Raw genomic sequence first — 20,423 nt, 5'->3', positions numbered from 1 at the left:
CTCTGTGCCTGTGGATACTCCATCAGAAACAAGGACTGCTGAGCTGCTGAAGGACTGCCATTCTGTGAGACTACTGCACCGCTGGACTACTGCTTGCTCTTCTTCTGCCTTGCTGTTCAGACCTGCTGCCCTCCTGCCTGGGTGAGAAGGACTGGACTGGACCTCATCTCTTGAACCCAGAACCCCAGAATGAATCCAAGCGCTAGTTGTCTGGCCTTGAGCCTCAGGGACAGAAGGCTCCAACAACCTTGCTCTTACACCTGGACTCTTCCATCTGTGAGTCTACCATGCCAAGTGGTGCCAACCTAGTCCTAGACCCTTAGAAGTGGGCCTAAAGTGTTTTGCCAGCCTCTGTGGATCCAGCGGAACCAAGGCATCTATTCAGCCACATGCCGCACCCCGAGCAGAACCAACACATTGCACCTACTGTGTAGAGCTGAACTGCCCCAAAGACCCCCATTGCGTACCCAGTGCTGCATCGGAACCGCCAAAGTGCAGTACATCCTTAGCACAGGCCCTTGAATCTCTAGGCAACGGCAGTCTCGACAACAACGCCAGACTCTTCATCGCAGCCTCGCAGATCCTCATATCTGACGCATGGCCCCCACTGCGCGATGCATCCTTCCTTGATTCCAGACTTCACAACGCAAGCCCTCGTCAACTGGATCTTCGACAATGACACAGCAGACGTCACACCATAACTTCGACGCATCTCGATACCAATGCATCGCTTCGGCTGCGCAATGCATCTTCGATGCGGATCCTTGCAATGCTCAGCAAACCAGGATTTAAGTTGATCTGTGCAGCAGCCCTAACTGGGCATCCTCAACTTTTGACTTTGTCCCCTTCTGGGGCGACCAGATAGCCACAGTCGATGCATTGAACCTTTTTCCAACTATTTTTACCAAAATCTTTCAAACTGACCATCTCTGGTTTTACTGATTGGATTTTTGTTGTTTTTGTCTTGTGTTTTTATTATAAGACTACTCTATTTTACTAAATCTGTTGTGCTCTCATTTTGTGGTTTGTTTTTTCTGCATTACTGTTTGAAGTGTTGTACAAATACTTTACACATTGCCTCTGCTCTGAGTTAAACCTACCTGCTATGTGCCGAGTTAACTGAGAGTTGAGCACAAGTTAATTTAGGATTTGCTTGTGACTTTACCCTGAGAAGAGTTGTTGTTGCTGCTTGAGAAATGCTTCATCCCCCTAACCAGTAACCCAGTTTCACTTGACTTCCTCGACCATTGAATGGTAGTCAAGAGGAGCTGGTGGTGGGATGACAGGTGAAGTGCTTGAGCAGTTTTGCTCTTTTTTCAGGTTGTTTGGACTGCATTGAGCTGGGTGGTGCTGGCTGATGGATTCCCTCAGTAACATTGGGTGTCTCTTTGAAGTTCTCGTTTGGCTCCACCTCTATTCGCTGTTAATGTACAGCCACTTCACAGATTTCACAAGGCGTAGGTTTACTTACTTATGCAGGTGAAACACAATAGTAGTATTGAATTATTTGTGGGGTCTGACTGGCTTAGCCTAGATGAAGCTAACACTGATTTTTTACCTAAAGTTTATCTCCACAAAGTACAGTAAACACATGCCTCTTGTGCAGCTTTTATTACTTGACTCCTTAATATTTACTGCTCTTTGAGCTTGTCTTGGCCTGGGGTATTGGTGGGACAAAGCTGGATTATTGAAATGTGCTCTATGATTGGTTAACACAGAAACTTGTACACCGGATACAACATCGCCTCACTGTCACCTCTAGTAACATGCTTTGTCCCCTTCATTGGTTCCAGGTAAGGTCTCATCTTTTGAGGTTTTCGACCGGGCACCTAAACACTAAAGCCCTCCATTATCTGAAAAATAAGGCCTTGCTATGTCAACCTGTTAGAATGTTTTTTTCTAAAGATGCAGCAAACGCGAAAAGTTGCCAGAACTGTGGCGATGTGTTTTTTCAGGCCCGTCCACTTTAGGGAACTTGCCAAGCAAGGCCAGGGCAGTAAACTATATATTATCCCATAAGGCTTACAGTTTAGGAAACCGCCCTTGCTTCTGTTGTTACTGTCCAAAGAGTACATGTCCGGAATAGAAAGGGAAAACTAGACTACGGTTTTGAAACTTCCTGTTAGCTATAAACGCACGTTGATGTGGAAGTCAGCACGGTTTCCTGTTTTTCAAAGCTGCAAAACCACTATAAAGAAAGTACCTTTTGTCAATTAGCTCATAATTTGCTCTTTCATTCAAGTGTGGGGTTAGTTGATGACAAGTTAGTCATCTGACTGAAAGTTCCACCCTGCTTTTCGAAAGACCCGACTCTGACTCAAAAAAACAGGTGCTATAGCAACGTACCAGGCTTTCTAAAGCAAACCATATGATGAACATATATAATTAACAGAATTAAAAGCGTTCTAGGTACAGAAGGGACTATTTAAGAGCCCCTAGCGCCATTTCAACGCCACATTAGTGTAATTCTTTTGACGCTAATGTGGCGTTAAAAGGCAGAAAACATTGCGCCATATTTACAAAGTGGATGCATTGCGCCATTTTGTAACCCTTTGCGCTACATATGCAATGGGGGGTGTTCCCCAGTTGTGGGGGGGTGGCAGCAAAAAAATGGTGCAAAGAAAGTCAAGAGATTTCTTTGCATAATTTTTTGGACACTTTTAACGCCTGCTCAGAGCAGGCGTTAAAAGGAGGCTTCCATTGGTTACAATGGGCCTCTGGGTACTGTGCAGGATTAGCGGCAACATTTTTTACGCTAATCCTGCAAAGCACCAGACTAGCATAAAAAATTCTGATGCTAGTCCCCTAACTACCACCATTGTGCGCTGAATTTTAAAAGCAGGGCGCACATGGTGTTATGGGGCGCTAAGGGGAACAAGAAAAGTGCAGCGCCACTTTTTTAAACTATGCCCCAAAGTTCTGGGAGTTCAAAGGCTGGTTAGACAAGTTTAAACACATATGTGAACATGCGCAGTACAGTAGATGGTCTCACTCTTGAGTTGTATACTCCTTTTCTTTCTACCCTCTAGCTGCAGAAGTACTGCTGTTGTAAGCTGTTTCAAAGAGGCATTCTGGTGATAGAAATAGCAAAAGGATGACGGATTTCATTTCCTAGCATATTTGGGGGCATATTTATAATGCTCTAGTGCCACCTTGCGCAACATTAACGTCATAATTTTTTACGTTAATGTGGCCCGCGCTGTATTTACAGAGTGGTGCAATGCATGCATTGCGCCACTCTGTAACCCTTTGTGTTACATTATGCCTGCACCAGGCATAATGTATGCAAAGGGGGCGTTCCCCCGTTAGGGGAGCCGGAAAATGGTGCAAGGAAAACGTGGAGATTTCCTTGCACCATTATCTACGGCACTTTTAACGCCTGCTCAAGAGCAGGCATTAAAAGGGGGTTTCCATTCTTTAGAATGGGCCCCTATGTACTCTGCAGGAGTAGCGCCAACATTTTGGTGCTACTCCTGCAGACTACATCAATAGTGTCATAAAAGTACGCTATTGCCTCTACCCTGCGCCATTATGAGCCATATTTTAAATACGGCTCACACATGGTGGCGGTAGGGGGTGCTAAGGGGCGCAGGGAAAGTAGCGCTGCACTCAGTGCAGTGCCACTTTCCATAAATCTGCCACCAGGTACTTTAGCCCTGCTTCTTGGGGTAAACAATGGAATAATTTGCAAAAACCTATGTGCTTCTGTTTGCTGCGATGTCCCAGTTTTGTATAACATTCAAATTTGTCTTCATAGTGCTGTTTATTTCACACTGCCCATGCTTCATAAATTCATAAAGCTTCCCTTGTATTTCTGGTGATCTCAAGAGATCAATTGATCTCCTACACTGTGACCCTGACATTTGCAGACAAAGGATGTGTGTTTGTAGTCGCTCCTGTTGAAAACATGACATTTCATAATGTAGCCAGCTATATTTCACAAACTCTAAAGACTTCATGGCTGCGCTCCCTTTCACCAACATTTCAAACATTATTTTAGCGGACTTATTTGCAACTTTGCAACTTGGGTCAGACATTTTTGTCCTCAGGCACAATCTCATGAGAATTGTTGTGGACAGAAATGTTTCTGCACGTTTTGGGGCATGAATCAGACACGCAGATACATTTGTTAGAGGTGATGATGAATGACCTGGGACGGAAAGCCTGACTTTGTAAATATTTATCCATGTATGTACATAGGGGACTTATCCAGTACAGTTTAATATCTCTAGATTTATCGATATATGTATTCCTCTCACGTATCTACATATTAAAATATTTTCCTTCCACTGCAGAGAAAAAAATAATAATCTTCCCAAACCTCATCAAACCACCACTCTATGACTCATCCTGTTCCTCTTCCAAAATATCCCTTACCTCAAGTCTCTGAGTCATCCCAAACCTCTTCATACTATGAACTCCCAAACAACTCTTTCCAAACACATTCCCTCTCTATCCATCCTTTGTCCTATTGATCCAACTATCAGGCTATCTGACTCATCCTACACCTTTTTTACTACTATGAACTCCCATATAATCTTTCCTAAACTCTTCCCTCCTATATCCATCCTTTATCATCTTCATCAAATTAACAGAAACACATGTCTACCACTCCCACAACTCTCAATAACAATTTATATTTCACCCTACTAACCCACCGCTAAGCCACCTTTGGGTTCTAGAGTAGCGTACTTCTCACCAAAATTGCTTCAACGTCTCATCAGTGGTAATAAGCAGTATATAAATCCAATTACAATACAGAGTTTCCAGCTGTTGTTTGCTACTGCATTTTGAGAGTTATCTTATTTTCTGAAAAGGAAGAAATGCCAAATTGCTGTACCAGGTACCACACTGAGGCCCTCATTCTGACCTTGGCGGGTGGCGGAGGCCGCCCGCCAAAGTCCCGCCGTCAGATTACCGTTCCGCGGTCGAAAGACCGCGGCGGTAATTCTGACTTTCCCGCTGGGCTGGCGGGCGGTCGCCTTCAGACCGCCCGCCAGCCCAGCGGGAAAGAGGCTTCCACGATGAAGCCGGCTCGGAATCGAGCCGGCGGAGTGGAAGCTGTGCGACGGGTGCAGTTGCACCCGTCGCGTATTTCACTGTCTGCGCAGCAGACAGTGAAATACATGTAGGGGCCCTCTTACGGGGGCCCCTGCAATGCCCATGCCAGTGGCATGGGCACTGCAGGGGCCCCCAGGGGCCCCGCGACCCCCCCTACCGCCATCCGGATCCCGGCGGTCCGACCGCCGGGATCTGGATGGCGGTAGGGGGGGTCGGAATCCCCGCGGCGGTGCAGCAAGCTGCGCCGCCGTGGAGGATTCAATGGGGCGGCGGTGCACTGGCGGGAGCCCGCCAGTGGTGCCGGTCCGACCGCGGCTTTACCGCCGCGGTCGGAATCCCCATTGGAGCACCGCCGGCCTGTCGGCGGTGCTCCCGCGGTCCTCCGCCCTGGCGGTCAAAGACCGCCAGGGTCAGAATGACCACCTGAATCTGTGTTCAACGCTCGTAAGCAGGGCTCTGTACATGTTTTTTTAGTAGTTCCATTACACTGTATTATCTGTTGATCGCCCAACAACATCTCATTGTGTTGTGACATTCTGATATTTCGGTAAATTTGTTTCTGAATTGCACACTTTATGGGGGATACAAAATTCAGATATTCAGGAATTTGACTCCAGACCGTGACTCAATAGTTGATGTAAAAGTGTGATTTTTAGGTAATTTTTCCACAAACTGCAACTCAATGGGTGATGTAAAAAAATTTTTTTTTTCATTTTTCAGTTTGTTTTTACTTGACATAAATATATATTCAGGTACATTTACACTAGTAAACTCTAATGTACATTAGAAGAAGAAGAAAAACGTTTGTGGAGGTTATTTACAGCGATATTGTACACAAGAACATGATGGGACAATGTTTGTTTTTGCAAAGAGATTTACAGGAAAAACTTATTGTAGGCAAAAGGATTTACAAGCAAAGAGTGATGGAAGAATACAAGAAAAAAAAAAAATTCATTGGATAAATTATTAAACTAGCTTGTATGAAACTTGGCTACAGTGATGGTGTGGTTCTGAGATAGGTACATTTCTAGTCCAGATTCTTACCTACTATTTAATTAATCCTGCCAGTAATGAGTAGGACCATGAAAGTGGGACAACATTTACCATGCAGTTATTCACAAACAAGAGGTGCCTGGGTAGTTGCAAAGAGATGTTCATTTAACACAAAATCGGTTATTCATCTTTTGTAATAGTAATGAAGATAATACATCTGCTTCAGTTCTAAATGTAGTAGCCACTTTAGTGTGTGCAGCTGTCGTTCTCACAAGCAAGTTGACAGGAGAATGCGATTGGTAACCTGGACCGTGGAGTGGGTGAGGGCGCCGATGGCAAGTACTGAGCCTTGTCCTGGCCAGTGTCTAGTTTGCTAATATAGCTAACTGCAAATGTAATAAACTGTCCAAGAAGTGCTATTTTTACAAAATAAGTAATAGAAAACAGGAGTGCCCAACTTGGAAGGAGCCACTGATGCGCCTTGCAAACTGTAGAAATCTAAGACCTAGCAGTAGAAGAGAGACTATGGAGAGTAACATCTACTACGGATTCTACACTGTGTACTTTATTCAAGTCATCTCATTGCTCAAGATCGGTTTTTCTGGTAATTACTGAGTTTCCATGTAAAAGAAGATCAATTGAGAATTCAAACAATACATTTTGGGGTATATTTAAGAAAAGTGGATTAAAAGAATAAAGAAAAAATATTAAAAGCATTTAAGCATTAAAAGAATGTAAAATGCAACCAATACGTTTTAGGGCATATTTATGAAAATTAGCACCCCTCCTAACGCCAGCATGTATGCGCCTTATTTGAAATATGGCACACCACGGTGGTAGTTAGCGGACTAGCGTCCAAATTTTCAACGCTAGTCTGGCGCTTTGCAGGATTAGCATAAAAAATGTTAACGCTAATCCTGCAAAGCATCCAAAGGCCCATTGTAACCAATGGAAGCCTCTTTTTAACTCCTGCTCTGAGCAGGTGTTAAAAGTGCTGAAAAAATGGCACAAGGAAATCTCTTAATTTCCTTGCACCATTTTTTTTGCCCCCCCCTAACAGGGGAACACCCCCTTTACATATATTATGCCTGGTGCAGGCATAATGTAACGCAAAGAGTTACAAAGTGGTGCAATGCACGCATTGCACCACTTTGTAAAAATGGCGTGGTGTTTTGGGCTTTTAACGCCACATTAGCGTCAAAACAATTGACACTAATGTGGCATTGGAATGGCGCTAGGGGCTCTTAAATATGCACCTTTGTCTTGAACAGAGAAACAATTGATAGTGAGAGTATGGGCATATTTTAAGAAAGAGTAGTTGCCCTTTCTCTACACAGATGGGTGCAAGAGGTTGGTTGGTAATCTGTACCATTCGAGCAAAGAGTTTCCACAGTTTGGGCAAGTGGCGCAGTGCCAAAGTCACACTCTGAAACACGTTGGTAGAAGTGGATGAGTGGGCGTGAGGTTTGATGGGAGTGGCTGGGCCTCAAGAAAGACCCCTTGAGTAAAAGCACTCATTAAAATGAGATCAGGTGAAGTCAAGGTTCTTAATGTTGTTTTTATGAGACGTTTCTCTCTGCCATTGCTTTGCATTGTAATGTGCTTCTATAATCATTTTGGTTGAGAAGCTCTAATTTGAGTACTATACGTTAAGAAGTGGATGAAAAATAATTTTCGGCATCAGGAGCACAAGGCGGCTGAACTGGGATTGGTGACATAGGGGGGAACAGAAAGAGAGAATGCACAGGCAGATAGCATCAATAGGAGTGGGTCACTTTGGGTGCACAGCTCTAACACACAGTAGAAACAATAGTCATTGACATTCTAGAAGACAGAATTTTAATGGATCAAGGAGTCACAGCGAGTACATCCTAACATGAAATTTAGACAAGTAATAGATTTTTGGTAGGAATAATAGTTCTTTGCAGTAGAGAATACATCAGCTGTAAAATAGTCATTTGGAGAAGCACACTCACTTTTAGACAAAATAATTGCTATATTCCTGTGGTTCCCCCCCACACCACCCTCTCCCCAAAAACAAACCTGTATGTTTTCATATGTGGTCCAGTGGATCAATGGATAATGCGATTTTCAGTAGCATTTGGATGTTTGAAGACCTTCATTTTCACTTTTGCACCCCAGAAATGGGATTCTGTTCTGTTTCAAGAAAGGTCCAGTTCAACAAGTTGTCCCTCTTTAGCATCCACAAAATGAAAAAAGGCAAAACCCAGGGCCAATATTGAATTCTTCAGTCTTTATACAAAAGTGGAGTCTGCAATTCTGAGCACCACTAAACCTAGAAGCCAGCAGATCTAGGCCTCACACTCTGGTAAACAAAATAGCTGAAGTTGTACAGCTGAATTAGAACTGAAGCACCTGAGGAGCTCTAAGTGACATTGGTCTGGACAGCTATTGAAAGGAACTTCATTACAGGTCAGGGGACATATTTATAAGGAAATTGCGCCGATGTTGCATCATTTTTTTAACACATCAGTGGCGAATTCTTTGCTCCATGTTGCCCTATAATTACAAAACAACGCATTGGGCCCAATGCGTCAGTTTTTGATGGGCTTCCTCAAAAAATACCTGTTCTGGAACCGGCTGCACCACCCAGTTTATAATGTTTACAGCGTGCACTTTCCTTAGAAAACACCCACTTAGGATTGACGCATCTTTGAGAAATGCGCCACTTTTAGCCTGGAATGCATCAAAATTCCCACTTCTCCCTAACCGAGCTGTAGGAAATGATACAGTGGCTTTTCAATAGGAATCTGATCAGTTGAAGTCACTCATGGGTAAATGTCTGTATTTCACATTCCCTCTCCTAGTAGTGGGTCTACACATGTGACAATCATCTTGTAGGACCCCTTGACCAAGCTGGGACCATGGCACCTATGGTTTCATCATCAATTGCAGAAAGGCAATGTGACATTGTGTACTTTTTGTAAGGGACAGGCCAGGGTTTTTACTTCCGTACGGGAGAATGGGTCCCCAAGTTCAGGCCTGCATACTGCAAAGGACAATAGGTAAGTACACACATAAGTTAGGTAAAACATGTATTTTCCACTTCACATTCCAGCATATAATTTTATTCACTTACATTACACTGTCACTCACTATGTCACACATTCTCAGGTCTTTACATACACATACGTACATTATGCCTACTGTAATGTGACAAATAGCCATATTGCATATATTACCTCTTACATCCAGGACCAATGTAAAAGCGTAGAAGGTGATATTCCACGATTTTAAAGTCTTTTCAATTGATCCTCACACATTAGGTTCATTGTGGTGATCTGTACTGATGCATTACCTCAGAGTCTGACACATTGCAGAAGTTGCATCACTTCTGACACCAACTTCAGCAATGGGTCACTTTTTGAATGGATGTGTTGCAACATGCTTCCTTCAGATGCACCAGTATTTCTGACGCAACTTGGGACCCTACGCCATGGTGCACCGTATTGTAAATCAGGCACATCCATGGCATTGTAAGCTTTCTTGCTGCAGCACAAGTACTTTTGACACATCGCTGTTGCAACACAGCGATGCATCAGTTCTTGAAACTAAGGGCCCAGGTTTTTTGTAAACAGGAATAGAACTGCCTCCTTCTAGGTGACATGGGGTATCAGGCGTTGAGCATCCTGCCTTACTGATATTATATGTCCTCGTTTACCTACAACAGTGTCTTGATAAATAAGGTGGATAAGGGCCTCAAAAGACTGTAGACTGTGTTTGATGTTTGAAACAAAAAGATCCAGTAACTAACACAATGAAATTCAAAATCTTAGCTATCAGTTTGTTGCTCCCTTTCTTCTCGTGAGCACACTGAGATGAAGATATTGGACTTCTGCTGTCCGGTTGGCATGAAGTACCTTCTGTCTGTGTCCCCTAACCGCCTCAGCCCCTTCCAGCTCACAAAACATCCTGGCAACCAATGAGAGCCCCTGCACCAGCCTTTGACTAATTCAGACAGCTTTCTCTCCTGTGTAAAAGGGCTCTGTCATAGTCAATGGAGAGGCATAAACAACTCCCTTGAGTGAGTGGCATTGCCCCACTGATTTTTATGATTATGTGTTTACACATTGCCACTGGTTCTAGTATACTTTGCAGTGCATGAGAAGCCATGACAAAAATAATGGAATTCGAGAATACCAGTGATTTCAGGTGACTATTTTACACCATAGAAGGACTTTTTTACTCACTCTTTCCTAACTTTTTTATCAACCTTTTATTAAGTGGACAGTCCAACTGGCCTCAAACAGAAGCACAGTCTATAGGAGTGAATGAAAGCCTATGCACAAAGGTGTAGCTTTTCAGCCATGGTATTAGGGCAGTCATACAGAATTAAGAAAGAGTGCATCATCCACAAAGATGTTTGTCTACTAATGGGTCAGACTTGGCAATCAAAAACAGCTTACACTGTGGGTAGTTACAAAGTTTGATTTGCATTTAGAGGTGGAACTTGCTCATGCAGACTGTTAGAAATTGGGTCTCTAATTGGCAGAGATATGCACCACTGTCCTACTCAGGGTATAGGGACCACTGTCCTACTCAGGGTAGGTCAGTTACACCCCATAAATTAACTTATGCACACTCTCTGGTACCTTGGCACAAAGTAGGCACGCTTTACTTAGGAGGCAAGATGTAAAGTTTTTGTGCTTTGCTTAAAGCCATAACACCGTGAAAACACCACAAAAAGAGTCCACACCATGTTAGAAAAATAGATTATATTTTTATGAGTAAAACAAGACAAAAATGACAAACGTCCAATAAGTAGATATGATTTTTTAAAGAATATCAGCAAATACAGTGCTTAGAAGCTTATGGGCCAGCCAGGGCTCTCTGGTCACGCTAGACCAGGTCAAATCTGAAAAGTCAAGCCGACCGTGATTGAGTGGGGGTCAGATGCAGGGACCAACGTTGTCCTGCTGAAAAAGTACCTTTTGGATGGAGGATACATCGACGTCAGAGACCTGATGCGGGGAGGAGAGGAGGCGATGCACGTGCTATGTTTCGGTTCCAACTCACACAGTCAGAGATGCAGCATCAGTAAACCCTTGGCGATGAAGGTGATGCGTCATCCTTGAGCCGTGCAGCTGGCAATGTGAAGGCAGTGTGTCATTGCTGAGGATGATGTGTTGATTCGAAGCCACGTAGTTGACGTTGTGATGTCCTTGACCTTAGCGGCAGCAGTGATGCGTCAGTGCCGAGAAGAGATGCGGCGGTTCCAATCTGCACAGTGATGCTGATAGGTGGCTTTTGTAGAAACAGCTGCAGCACCGACTTCTAAGGGCCCAGAATTGGATTGGCACCAATTGGAAGGACAGGACTCACAGTTGGCAGAATCTAGAGGCTGTAGCAGTGGTGGGTGACGTCCCTGAGACTTCAGAACAAGAGGCAAGCAAGCAAGCCCTTAGAGTCACTCTAGGTTCCAGTGGTGTAGGTCCAGTGCTTCTCACGCAGACAGAGAGGGCAGAATGCAGCAGGCAGGTTAGCACAGCAGAAAAGCAGTTATTCCAGAGCAGCAGTCCTTGTAGCAGCACATCAGTCCTTTTTCCTGGCAGAGTTTACACAGGTCCAAAAGTGTACTGATTTGGAAGGGTCAGATGTTCAGCTCTTATACCCAGTTGTGCCTTTGAATTGGGGATGAATTTAAAGAGAGGTCTTTGAAGTGTGCAGAGGTTCTCCCTTCCTGCCCTGGTTCCAGGCTCACTAGAGGGGGTTAAGCAGTCTTTTGTAAGAGAGCGGGACACTGCCTATGCAGGTGTAAGTGTTAGCTCCTCCCTCCCATCCTGCCCAGGATGACCCATCAACTTGCAGATGGCTACTCAGTCACGCCTACCCTTCCTTTGTGCGAGCCTGTCTAGAGGGAATGCTAAAAAACAGTTGTCATCCCAGCACAGAAGTGTATTGGAGACAAGCTGCAGGCACACAGGGCTAAGAACAGGAAGATGACAACTTTCTAAAAGTGGCATTTTCAGTCTTGTAATAGTAAAGCCAACTTTACCATTAAAGAGGATTTATCATTACAATTCCATAGTTACTAAACATAACAGGTCTACTCCTTCTCAATTATGAATTACACTCTACTAAATGTAATAAGTAACCCCCAATGTTAACCTATGAGAGTGGTAAGCCACACAGGAGTGCAAAACAAATTTGGGAGTTTTCAACTACTAGGACAAGTAAAACTTAAAGATATATGTCTTGCTTATTTATTACATAGCAACCTGCCCTGTGGCCTACCTAAGGCCTACCTTAGGAGTGACATATGTGTAATAAAAGGGGAGTTTAAGGCTTGGCAAGGGATTTTAAAAGCCAAGTCGACATGGCTAGCAAACTGCACACACAGGCTCTGCAGTGGCAGACCTGAGACATGTTTAAAGGGCTACTTAAGTGGGTGTAACAATCAATGCTTCAGGCCCTGGGCACATATTGTGCACTATACTAGGAACCTATAAGTAAATTAAATATGCCAATTGTCGATACACCACAGTACCATGTTTAAAGGGAGTGAGCACATGCACTTTAGCACTGGTGAGATGTGGTAAAGTGTCCAGAGTTCTAAGGCCAACAAACACAGCTCGGCAAAAGTGAGAAAAAGCAGGCAAAACATTTGGGGGAAGCCCACCCTAAGACTGACAGGTCTAAAGCATACATTGTACTTGACAACAAATTTTCCACAATCAATGAGGCACAAGACTATTAGTTGTGGATATTCTCTGAGGTTTGCAAGGCAATGCAAATGAGGTGACCACCTACGTAGTTCCCCATTGAAGGTTTTTACAAACATGTGCCCTTTTCACATTTATATGCACTTCTTTTCCTACACCATGATGATCTAGGTGCCAACTGTGGAGTGAGTGTGGAAGGAAGAACGAGTGTTCCCTATTTCCAGAGAGTATGTGCAGAATGGAAAGAACTTGGAGCCACGTGGGAGACTACGGGGTGGCATCCTGAAAAGGAGAATTAGAAAAAGCAAGAGACTCTAGAAATGTATGAAAATACCATACTTTTACCTGTGTACATTACAAAATTGAGAGGTATTTTACATGAAAACTTGATATATTTGGAGAGTAGTTGGAGATCTACACAATGCGTGCATATTCTGCATTGAGAGATATATGGCTGTCAATGTCAGACTGGTTCATAGTGTTCTGGTTTATTAATTTTTGAAATCCTGTCTCCTTTTTAATGCTTTGGTTGTCCATAGATTTACAGTGTTTCTCACAGGAAACTGGCTTGGCAATCTGAATCGGATCCTGAAAAAAGGGTTCTGGCTGCATTCAGCTTAATAGGGGTGAGGCAGGGGTCACAATATTAGACCTTGAAGCCACCCTCAGTTTTTGTGAGCTCTACCTCTCATTAGGTTTAATTGTCCACAACATGGTGTTTATTCTATTCTAGGTTTCTGTTCTCTCAAAGACATAATACATGGGATCCCTACATTTTCTTATACAAATATTTGTGATCATTATTGATATGACTCTAGTCCTGTTAAAATCAAAACATAAGTACTGGATACAACTTTTCCATCTCTAAGCAGTAGTGAACTTTTGAAACAGGACACCTTGGTGTGCATTCTATCTCTCATCAAATATGTGGATTCTTTCTCATTTCTAAGCTCTGTGTATCTTTATTGCTTAAGGACACAGGCATACAGTTGCCTCCCCCTCCTGTGGCAAAATCTTTGGACTTTATCCTGGACCATGCTAACACTTTTTTGTCGAAGGGTTTTGTAAACCTGCCATTGTTGGGAAAGCTGCATGTGCCTTGTCAAACTAAAATAACAAAGTGGCTAGAAGGAAAACATTTTTTGTCTAAAAAAGCACACATTGTCATAGCAGTTCCTAGCACAGAATGGGACTACTTTTTGTATGGATCCGATCCTTTTGAAAGAGCAGTATACCATTACTAATAGTAAAGTTAGAAAATAGCTGATATGGGCTGTCCCATTGCCTTATGCTTTATGCCTGGCAGAAAAAACAGACCAATGGATGAAGAATGCCGACTGAAAACTCCTATAAGTAAGTATATCATTCAAATAATGTTCTTAAAATCATATGGTCTTGGCAAAAACCAGACCTAAAAAACTTTCTAAACTGGTGAACGTCTACTTATATTCGCTAGGGAAAATAACCATTTCTCTCCAGACCGATAGATGATGTTCTCAATCCTCCCAAAACTACAGTTCTCTTGGCCAGGTGTTCAAATTTAATGTAAGTTTTTGATGGCGTGCTTCCCATCACCTTTCCTTCTGCCATTAGTAAGTCCCCAGAAATGCCACACCTATTACACATTGTTCTGAATGTAAAATTTATTTATATGATGGTTCAGTTGTAAAGCACTATAATGCCACCAAGTGCATCTACGATTTATAAATTTGTGAAATTATTTGATGCGCCTATCAATCGATCTAGAGTGATTTTTTTCTGTCTTTTGTTACAGGCATTCATCATATGGAAGACTTGTTGATGATCATGACTATGGTTCTTGGGGAAATTACAATAACCCGCTCTACGATGACTCCTAGGAATAAAGATGTATCCATCAGTTTAGGACACTGCTACCTAATTACCAATGTTATTCCTCTTATTGAATAACAATTACACAAAGCCTGTACAAGTTGGATTGAGGTCCCAAGCCATGTTGTACCTTTGACTTTTTGCTGTCTTCTTTGTTTCGCAACTGATCAAGACAAGGATGGAAGTCAAGCCTAATCACCCATGAAGACGGACCAAGTGCAATGGTTGGATAATTGTCACGAATTCTTAGCCTTGTCTATGGAACTTTAATTAATTACTTTGAGCTTTAAAGTTTGCATAAATATATATTTTGTGGTGTGATCAATGGGGACAGATGGATTCTTCTTGCCGTTTGTTTCCTATTTGTGTCCTACATCATTTTGTGAATATTTTTTTTTCGTTTTTCCTCTGCTCGATAATTGTAGTTTAACGAGCAACAAAACAGAACAAATAAGTCATTGTTTGATAAGTAACTAGATTTGGTTTTCTCAGGTCGATTGGAGATGCAGAACATGCTAGAGTGCCTGACAATATGTGAATAAATGAATCCATGGTGGAGGAGATCTCGCAGTCCCAGAATGTGTATGATGTGGAAGAATAGAAAAGGGATGATTGACAGGACAATTACCGTAGTGGGGAGATGTCTGATTACAAGGTCTAATGTAAGTGTTCATGTTTACTTTCCTGGCTCCCTGTTAGGTTGGCTTCCAACAGAGAAAACCAAAACATTGTTTTACTCAGAACGCAACAAATAAACCTTGATATGTTTAATTTGGGTTGAACTTCCCAAGACTATTTTCTTGCTGTGTTGTTGTCAGTCACTAAGGCCACACCTGACATTTGGGCTGATGCATTCGGAAAATAGGCTCAAACTTAATGGTGTCTTCTGGGAGCAATGTGAGTGTTTGAGTAATGTGACATCTCTTTCCCTGTCGAGATGGGCATGAGACGGGCATGAGCTGGGCAGAAGCAGTCTGGACTAGGTATATTTTTTCATAAAATTTTGCATGGTCCCTAGTTATTCTGTTTTTCTTTAAACCCATATATTTTTTAGCCTTGGAGGTTAGGCATGGTCATAGAGTTTTACGGAAGTTTTGTTGTCCTTCAAACATAAGAGGTCGAGCAGTATTTTTTCAAGTCCACGAGAAAGGTTTATGACAGCCAAAAAGAGGATTGGTTTCCCAGTAATGATGTGCCACTGGGGATTGATGTTTTGCAGCACTGGACTGAAAATTAAAGCCATACATTTTGGTGCCACGTCCCACTGATTATTTATGGTGAAGATCTGTCCCCAGTAAGGAAACCTGTTCCCAGTGAGGCACGATTGAGAGCAGCATCCCAAATCAGATCCAGTGCCTTTCCTCCAAGGCAAATCACCTCCAACACACCAGACTCTCAGCAAATAAATATCAAACATGAAGCTCTGCTTTTTTACATAGAATGGTCAGCTCTATGGTTTCTAAAGCAGGTAGCGTGGTTTAGTTTGCTGCTGGATCCCTTGTTTTGCTTAGCCCCCAGCTGGCCTGCATTAAATTTGTCTGTGACAATAAGACTGCAAAGGACCCCACATGAAAATCCCCATGTTCTCTTTTGAGACTGCTGGCTTTGAGTCATGTATTCTCAAAACCCTCTTGTTGAGTTTCTATGATTCAAAGATGGAAGAGTAGCCTTTCTGTTGCTGTTGGTAGGGTCAGAAGGATGACAGTCTTTTTGTGGCCTTCCGGGATCTCTGTTTGTCATGCCATTCTATTTTAGGAACACTCCGTTTAGAAGCTTCTTAAAATTCTGTATTAAGTGCGTGTATGTCTTTTACATCTTCTTCACCCTCATTCCCAGTGCTTTCTGTAAACCTTGTAAGGCTAGACAGATAAAAATTGTTGTATTTGCATGCCTTCTGCTGCATAAATAAAAAAGCCGAGAATACAACTCTGTAAAGAAGGCAGGAATAGAGGTAAAACTAGGGCTGAGAAGACAAAAACTGTGGGCCGGATTTACTAACATTTTATGTCATGGTTGTACCACATTTGTGGTGCATCCATGACGCAAAATACTAATAGATATTTACCAAGCCACCTTGCCTGGCTTTGTAAAAAAAAATGTAATTGTGTTTTTTTTATTTCTGGGATGCGTTCCAGGGGTGGAACATGGGCGTTCCCATGCATTTATCCATGTATTTAACTCAATCCCAGATTTACAAAGGTCTTTTTTTCCCTTATTATTTCCTCTCACTATGTGTACTGCAACCTGCAGCAAACATAGAAAGAGGAAAATGCCTCAAGAGGTTGTTTTTATGAAGGAAGGTGGTCCTTCTTGCACAAAAGCATGCCTCCTTGTAACGCAGGCACACTTACACAGTGGTGCAAGGGTGCCTGCATTGGCACTAGGCTTCCTGAAGTGTGCCAGCAATAATGAGAGAGCAGAAGTGTGCCATACCTTAATAGATTTGGTGCATTTCTGCTCTCTCCCTTTCACGCTACCCAGCGCAGTAAGTTGCCTTGCTACTCTGCTTTGTTTGAAAGGTTAGTAAATATGGCCCTTAGTGAGTGGAAAGAAAAAAATAGATATTGTATTATCAGTTTGCACATGCGTTGCATACGATTAAAGTATAATGTATTTACATATTTCATGAAAAAATGTTGTCCTTGAAAAACTGTGATGATTGTACAGTAAAATGCCATAATAACTCAATTAAAGAACAAGCCAAAGAGGAAGTCGAAAATAACTGTGGTTTAATTATTAAAATTAGAAATGTTTGTGGAAGGATGGTGTTGGTGGTGTTGGCTTTTTTATACCATTAATTAGCCCAAGGAGAAAATGCACTAAGGAACACAAGCGTTGGAGAACGGCTACACCCTTATGCAGTGTACCTAATATTTAGGGGGTCATTCTGACCCTGGTGGTCATGGACCGCCAGGGCCAACGACCGCGGGAGCACCGCCAACAGGCGCCAACACCGCCAACAGTGCTCCCATGACATTCTGACCGCGGCGGTACAGCCGCGGTCAGATACGGGAAACCGGCGGTGTACCGCTGGTTTCCCGCTGCCCAAGGGAATCCTCCATGGCGGCGCTGCAAGCAGCACCGCCATGGGATTCCGACCCTCTTACCGCCAGCCTTGTTCTGGCGGTTTTGACCGCCAGAACCTGGTTGGCGGTAACGGGTGTCGTGGGGCCCCCTAACAGGGCCCCACCAAGATTTTCAGTGTCTGCCAAGCAGACACTGAAAATCGCGACGGGTGCAACTGCACCCATCGCACCCCTTCCACTCCGCCGGCTCCATTCGGAGTCGGCATCCTCATGGAAGGGGGTTTCCCGCTGGGCTGGCGGGCGGCCTTCTGGCGGTCGCCCGCCAGCCCAGCGGGAAACTCAGAATTACCGCGGCTGTCTTTTGACTGCGCAGCGGTATTCTGCCGGCGGGACTTTGGCGGGCGGCCTCCGCCACCCGCCAAAGTCAGAATGACCCCCTTAGTTCTCTCATTGATGTCATGTTTTGTGCTCTGCCAATCAATCAATCAAACAAGGATTTATAGAGCCCACTAATAACCCATTAGGGTCTCAATGCGCAGGGGGGGGAGCTACTGGTCGTAAAGCCATGTCTTGAGGCGTTTCCTGAATATCAAGAGGTCTTGGGTCTGGCGAAGGTGGAGCGGTAGGGAGTTCCAGGTCTTGGCGGCTAGGTGAGAGAAGGATCTTCCTCCGACGGTGGTGCGGCGGATGTGGGGGATGGAGGCGAGGGCGAGGCTGGCGAAGCGAAGATTGCGAGTGGGGGTGTGGAAGGTGAGTCTGTCGTTGAGTCAGGCTGGGCCTGTGTCGTGGAGGGCCTTGTGTGCGTGGATGAGGAGTTTGAAGGTGATCCTCTTTGATACTGGTAGCCAGTGAAGGTCTCTGAGGTGGGGGGGAAATGTGGTCGCGGCGTGGGATGTCCAGAATGAGGCGGGCAGATGCATTCTGCATTCTTTGCAGCTTTGTTAGGAGTTTGGTTGTTGTTCCTGCATATAGGGCATTTCCGTAGTCCAATCGGCTGCTGACCAGGGTGTGGGTGACAGTTTTCCTGGTTTCTACGGGAATCCACTTGAAGATTTTGCGGAGCATGCGGAGAGTGTTGTAGCAGGAAGAGGAGATGGCATTTACCTGCCGAGTCATGCTGAGTGTGGAGTCCAAGATGAAGCCTAGGTTGCGTGCGTGGGTGGTGGGTGACGGCGCGGTTCCTAGGGAGGTGGGCCACCAGAGTCATTCCAAGTTGAGGGGTTGGTGCCAAAGATGAGGATTTCTGTCTTGTCTGTGTTTAACTTGAGGTGGCTTGATTCCATCCAGCTGGCGTTGGCGTGAAGTCCATTGTGGAGGTTGTTCTTTGCAGTTGTAGGGTCTTTCGTGAGGGAGAGGATGAGCTGAGTGTCATCTGCGTAGGAAACTATGTTGATGTGGTGGGTTTGTGCGATGTTGGGGAGGGGGGCCATGTAAACGCTGAAGAGCGTGGGGCTGAGCGAAGATCCTTGGGGTACGCCACAGATGATTCTGGAGGCTTCTGACAGGACCCTTGGGAGGTGGACTCTCTGGGTTCTGCCTGAGAGAAATGACGAGATCCAGTCGAGTGCCTTGTCACGGATTCCAGCGTTGTGGAGGCGTGTGCGGAGAGTGTGATGACATACCGTGTCGAAGGCTGCGGAGAGGTCCAGGAGGATGAGTGCTGCTGTTTCTCCTTCGTTGAGCATGGTCCTAATGTCGTCTGTGGAAGTAATGAGTGCAGTCTCGGTGCTGTGGTTTCTGCGGAATCCGGATTGGGAGGTGTTGAGTACCTTGCTGTCTTCCAGGAACCGGGATAGTTGGCTGTTTATGATTTTTTCGATGACCTTGGCTGGGAAGGGGAGGAGGGAGATAGGCCGGTAGTTCTTGGGGTCGTCTGGGTCTGCCTTTGGTTTCTTCAGCAGGGCGTTGATTTCTGCGTGCTTCCATCTTTCTGGGAAGGTGGCTGACTCGAAGGAGCTGTTGATGGTTTTGCAGAGGTGGGGGGCGATGATGATGTTTGCCTTATTGAAGATATGGTGTGGGCAGGGGTCAGATGGTTATACGGAGTGGATGGAGGCCATGGTGGTGGCGGTGTCCTCTATGTTGACTGGGGTCCAGGTGTGGAGGAGGTGGGTGTTGCTTGGAGCATTGGGTTCTTGGGTGTTTGTAGTCAGCTGGTGGGTCTGGGGTTTGAAGCTATTGTGGATTTCTTCTATCTTTTGACGGAAGTGGGTTGCCAGTGAGTTGCAGAACTCCTGTGATGGCGGGTGTTCGATGGAGCAGGTCCTGGGGGTGGAGAGCTTATTGACGATGCCGAAGAGCTCTTTACTGTTGTGAGCTTTGGCGTCGATGCGGTTTTTGAAGTGGGTCCTTTTGGTGGTGTGGATCAGTTGGTGATGTTTACGTAGGGCATCCTTGAAATCGATGTGGTTGGAGTTGGTAGGGTCAAGGTGCCAGGTTTGATCCATTCTGCGACATAGCCGTTTGGATTCCTGTAGTTCTGGGGTGAACCAGCTGGCCTTGATTCTGTGGGAGGTGTTTGGGGTTTTTTGAGCGGTGCAAGGGTGTTGGCGCAATCTTCTATCCAGCAATACAGGTTGGTGGTGGCTGTGTTGGGGCCCGGGGTTCAGGGGGTGGGGCTTGAGCGAGAGTGGAGATCAGTCGATCCGTTGATATTTTGCTCCAGTTGCGTCTGGGGGTTGTGTGCGGTGGTGGTGAGTGACTGGTTTCTGGTAGGAGAAGTGGATGCGGCGGTGGTCTGTCCAGCTGAGTTCGGTGGTGTGGCTGAAAGAGACGTGGTTGCTGGCTGAGAAGATGGGGTCGAGTGTGT

General features: G+C 44.6%; 1 protein-coding gene across 1 annotated transcript in view; it reads left to right on the top strand.

Moving 5' to 3' along the window:
• Window positions 1-17,299, top strand: part of PARM1 (prostate androgen-regulated mucin-like protein 1) — a 371,767-nt gene extending 354,468 nt beyond the window's left edge. The window contains exon 4 of the mRNA XM_069230292.1: window positions 14,512-17,299. Within this exon, the coding sequence (XP_069086393.1) occupies window positions 14,512-14,596 (85 nt within the window). The 3' untranslated portion in view covers window positions 14,597-17,299. The remainder of the gene's footprint in view (window positions 1-14,511) is intronic.
• Window positions 17,300-20,423: the final 3,124 nt, after the last annotated feature.

Source organism: Pleurodeles waltl, chromosome 1_1, assembly GCF_031143425.1.
Source record: "Pleurodeles waltl isolate 20211129_DDA chromosome 1_1, aPleWal1.hap1.20221129, whole genome shotgun sequence".
Lineage (NCBI taxonomy): Eukaryota > Metazoa > Chordata > Amphibia > Caudata > Salamandridae > Pleurodeles > Pleurodeles waltl.
The sequence above is the reverse complement of the archived record's forward strand: the minus strand, read 5'-3'. Positions and strand labels throughout refer to the sequence as shown.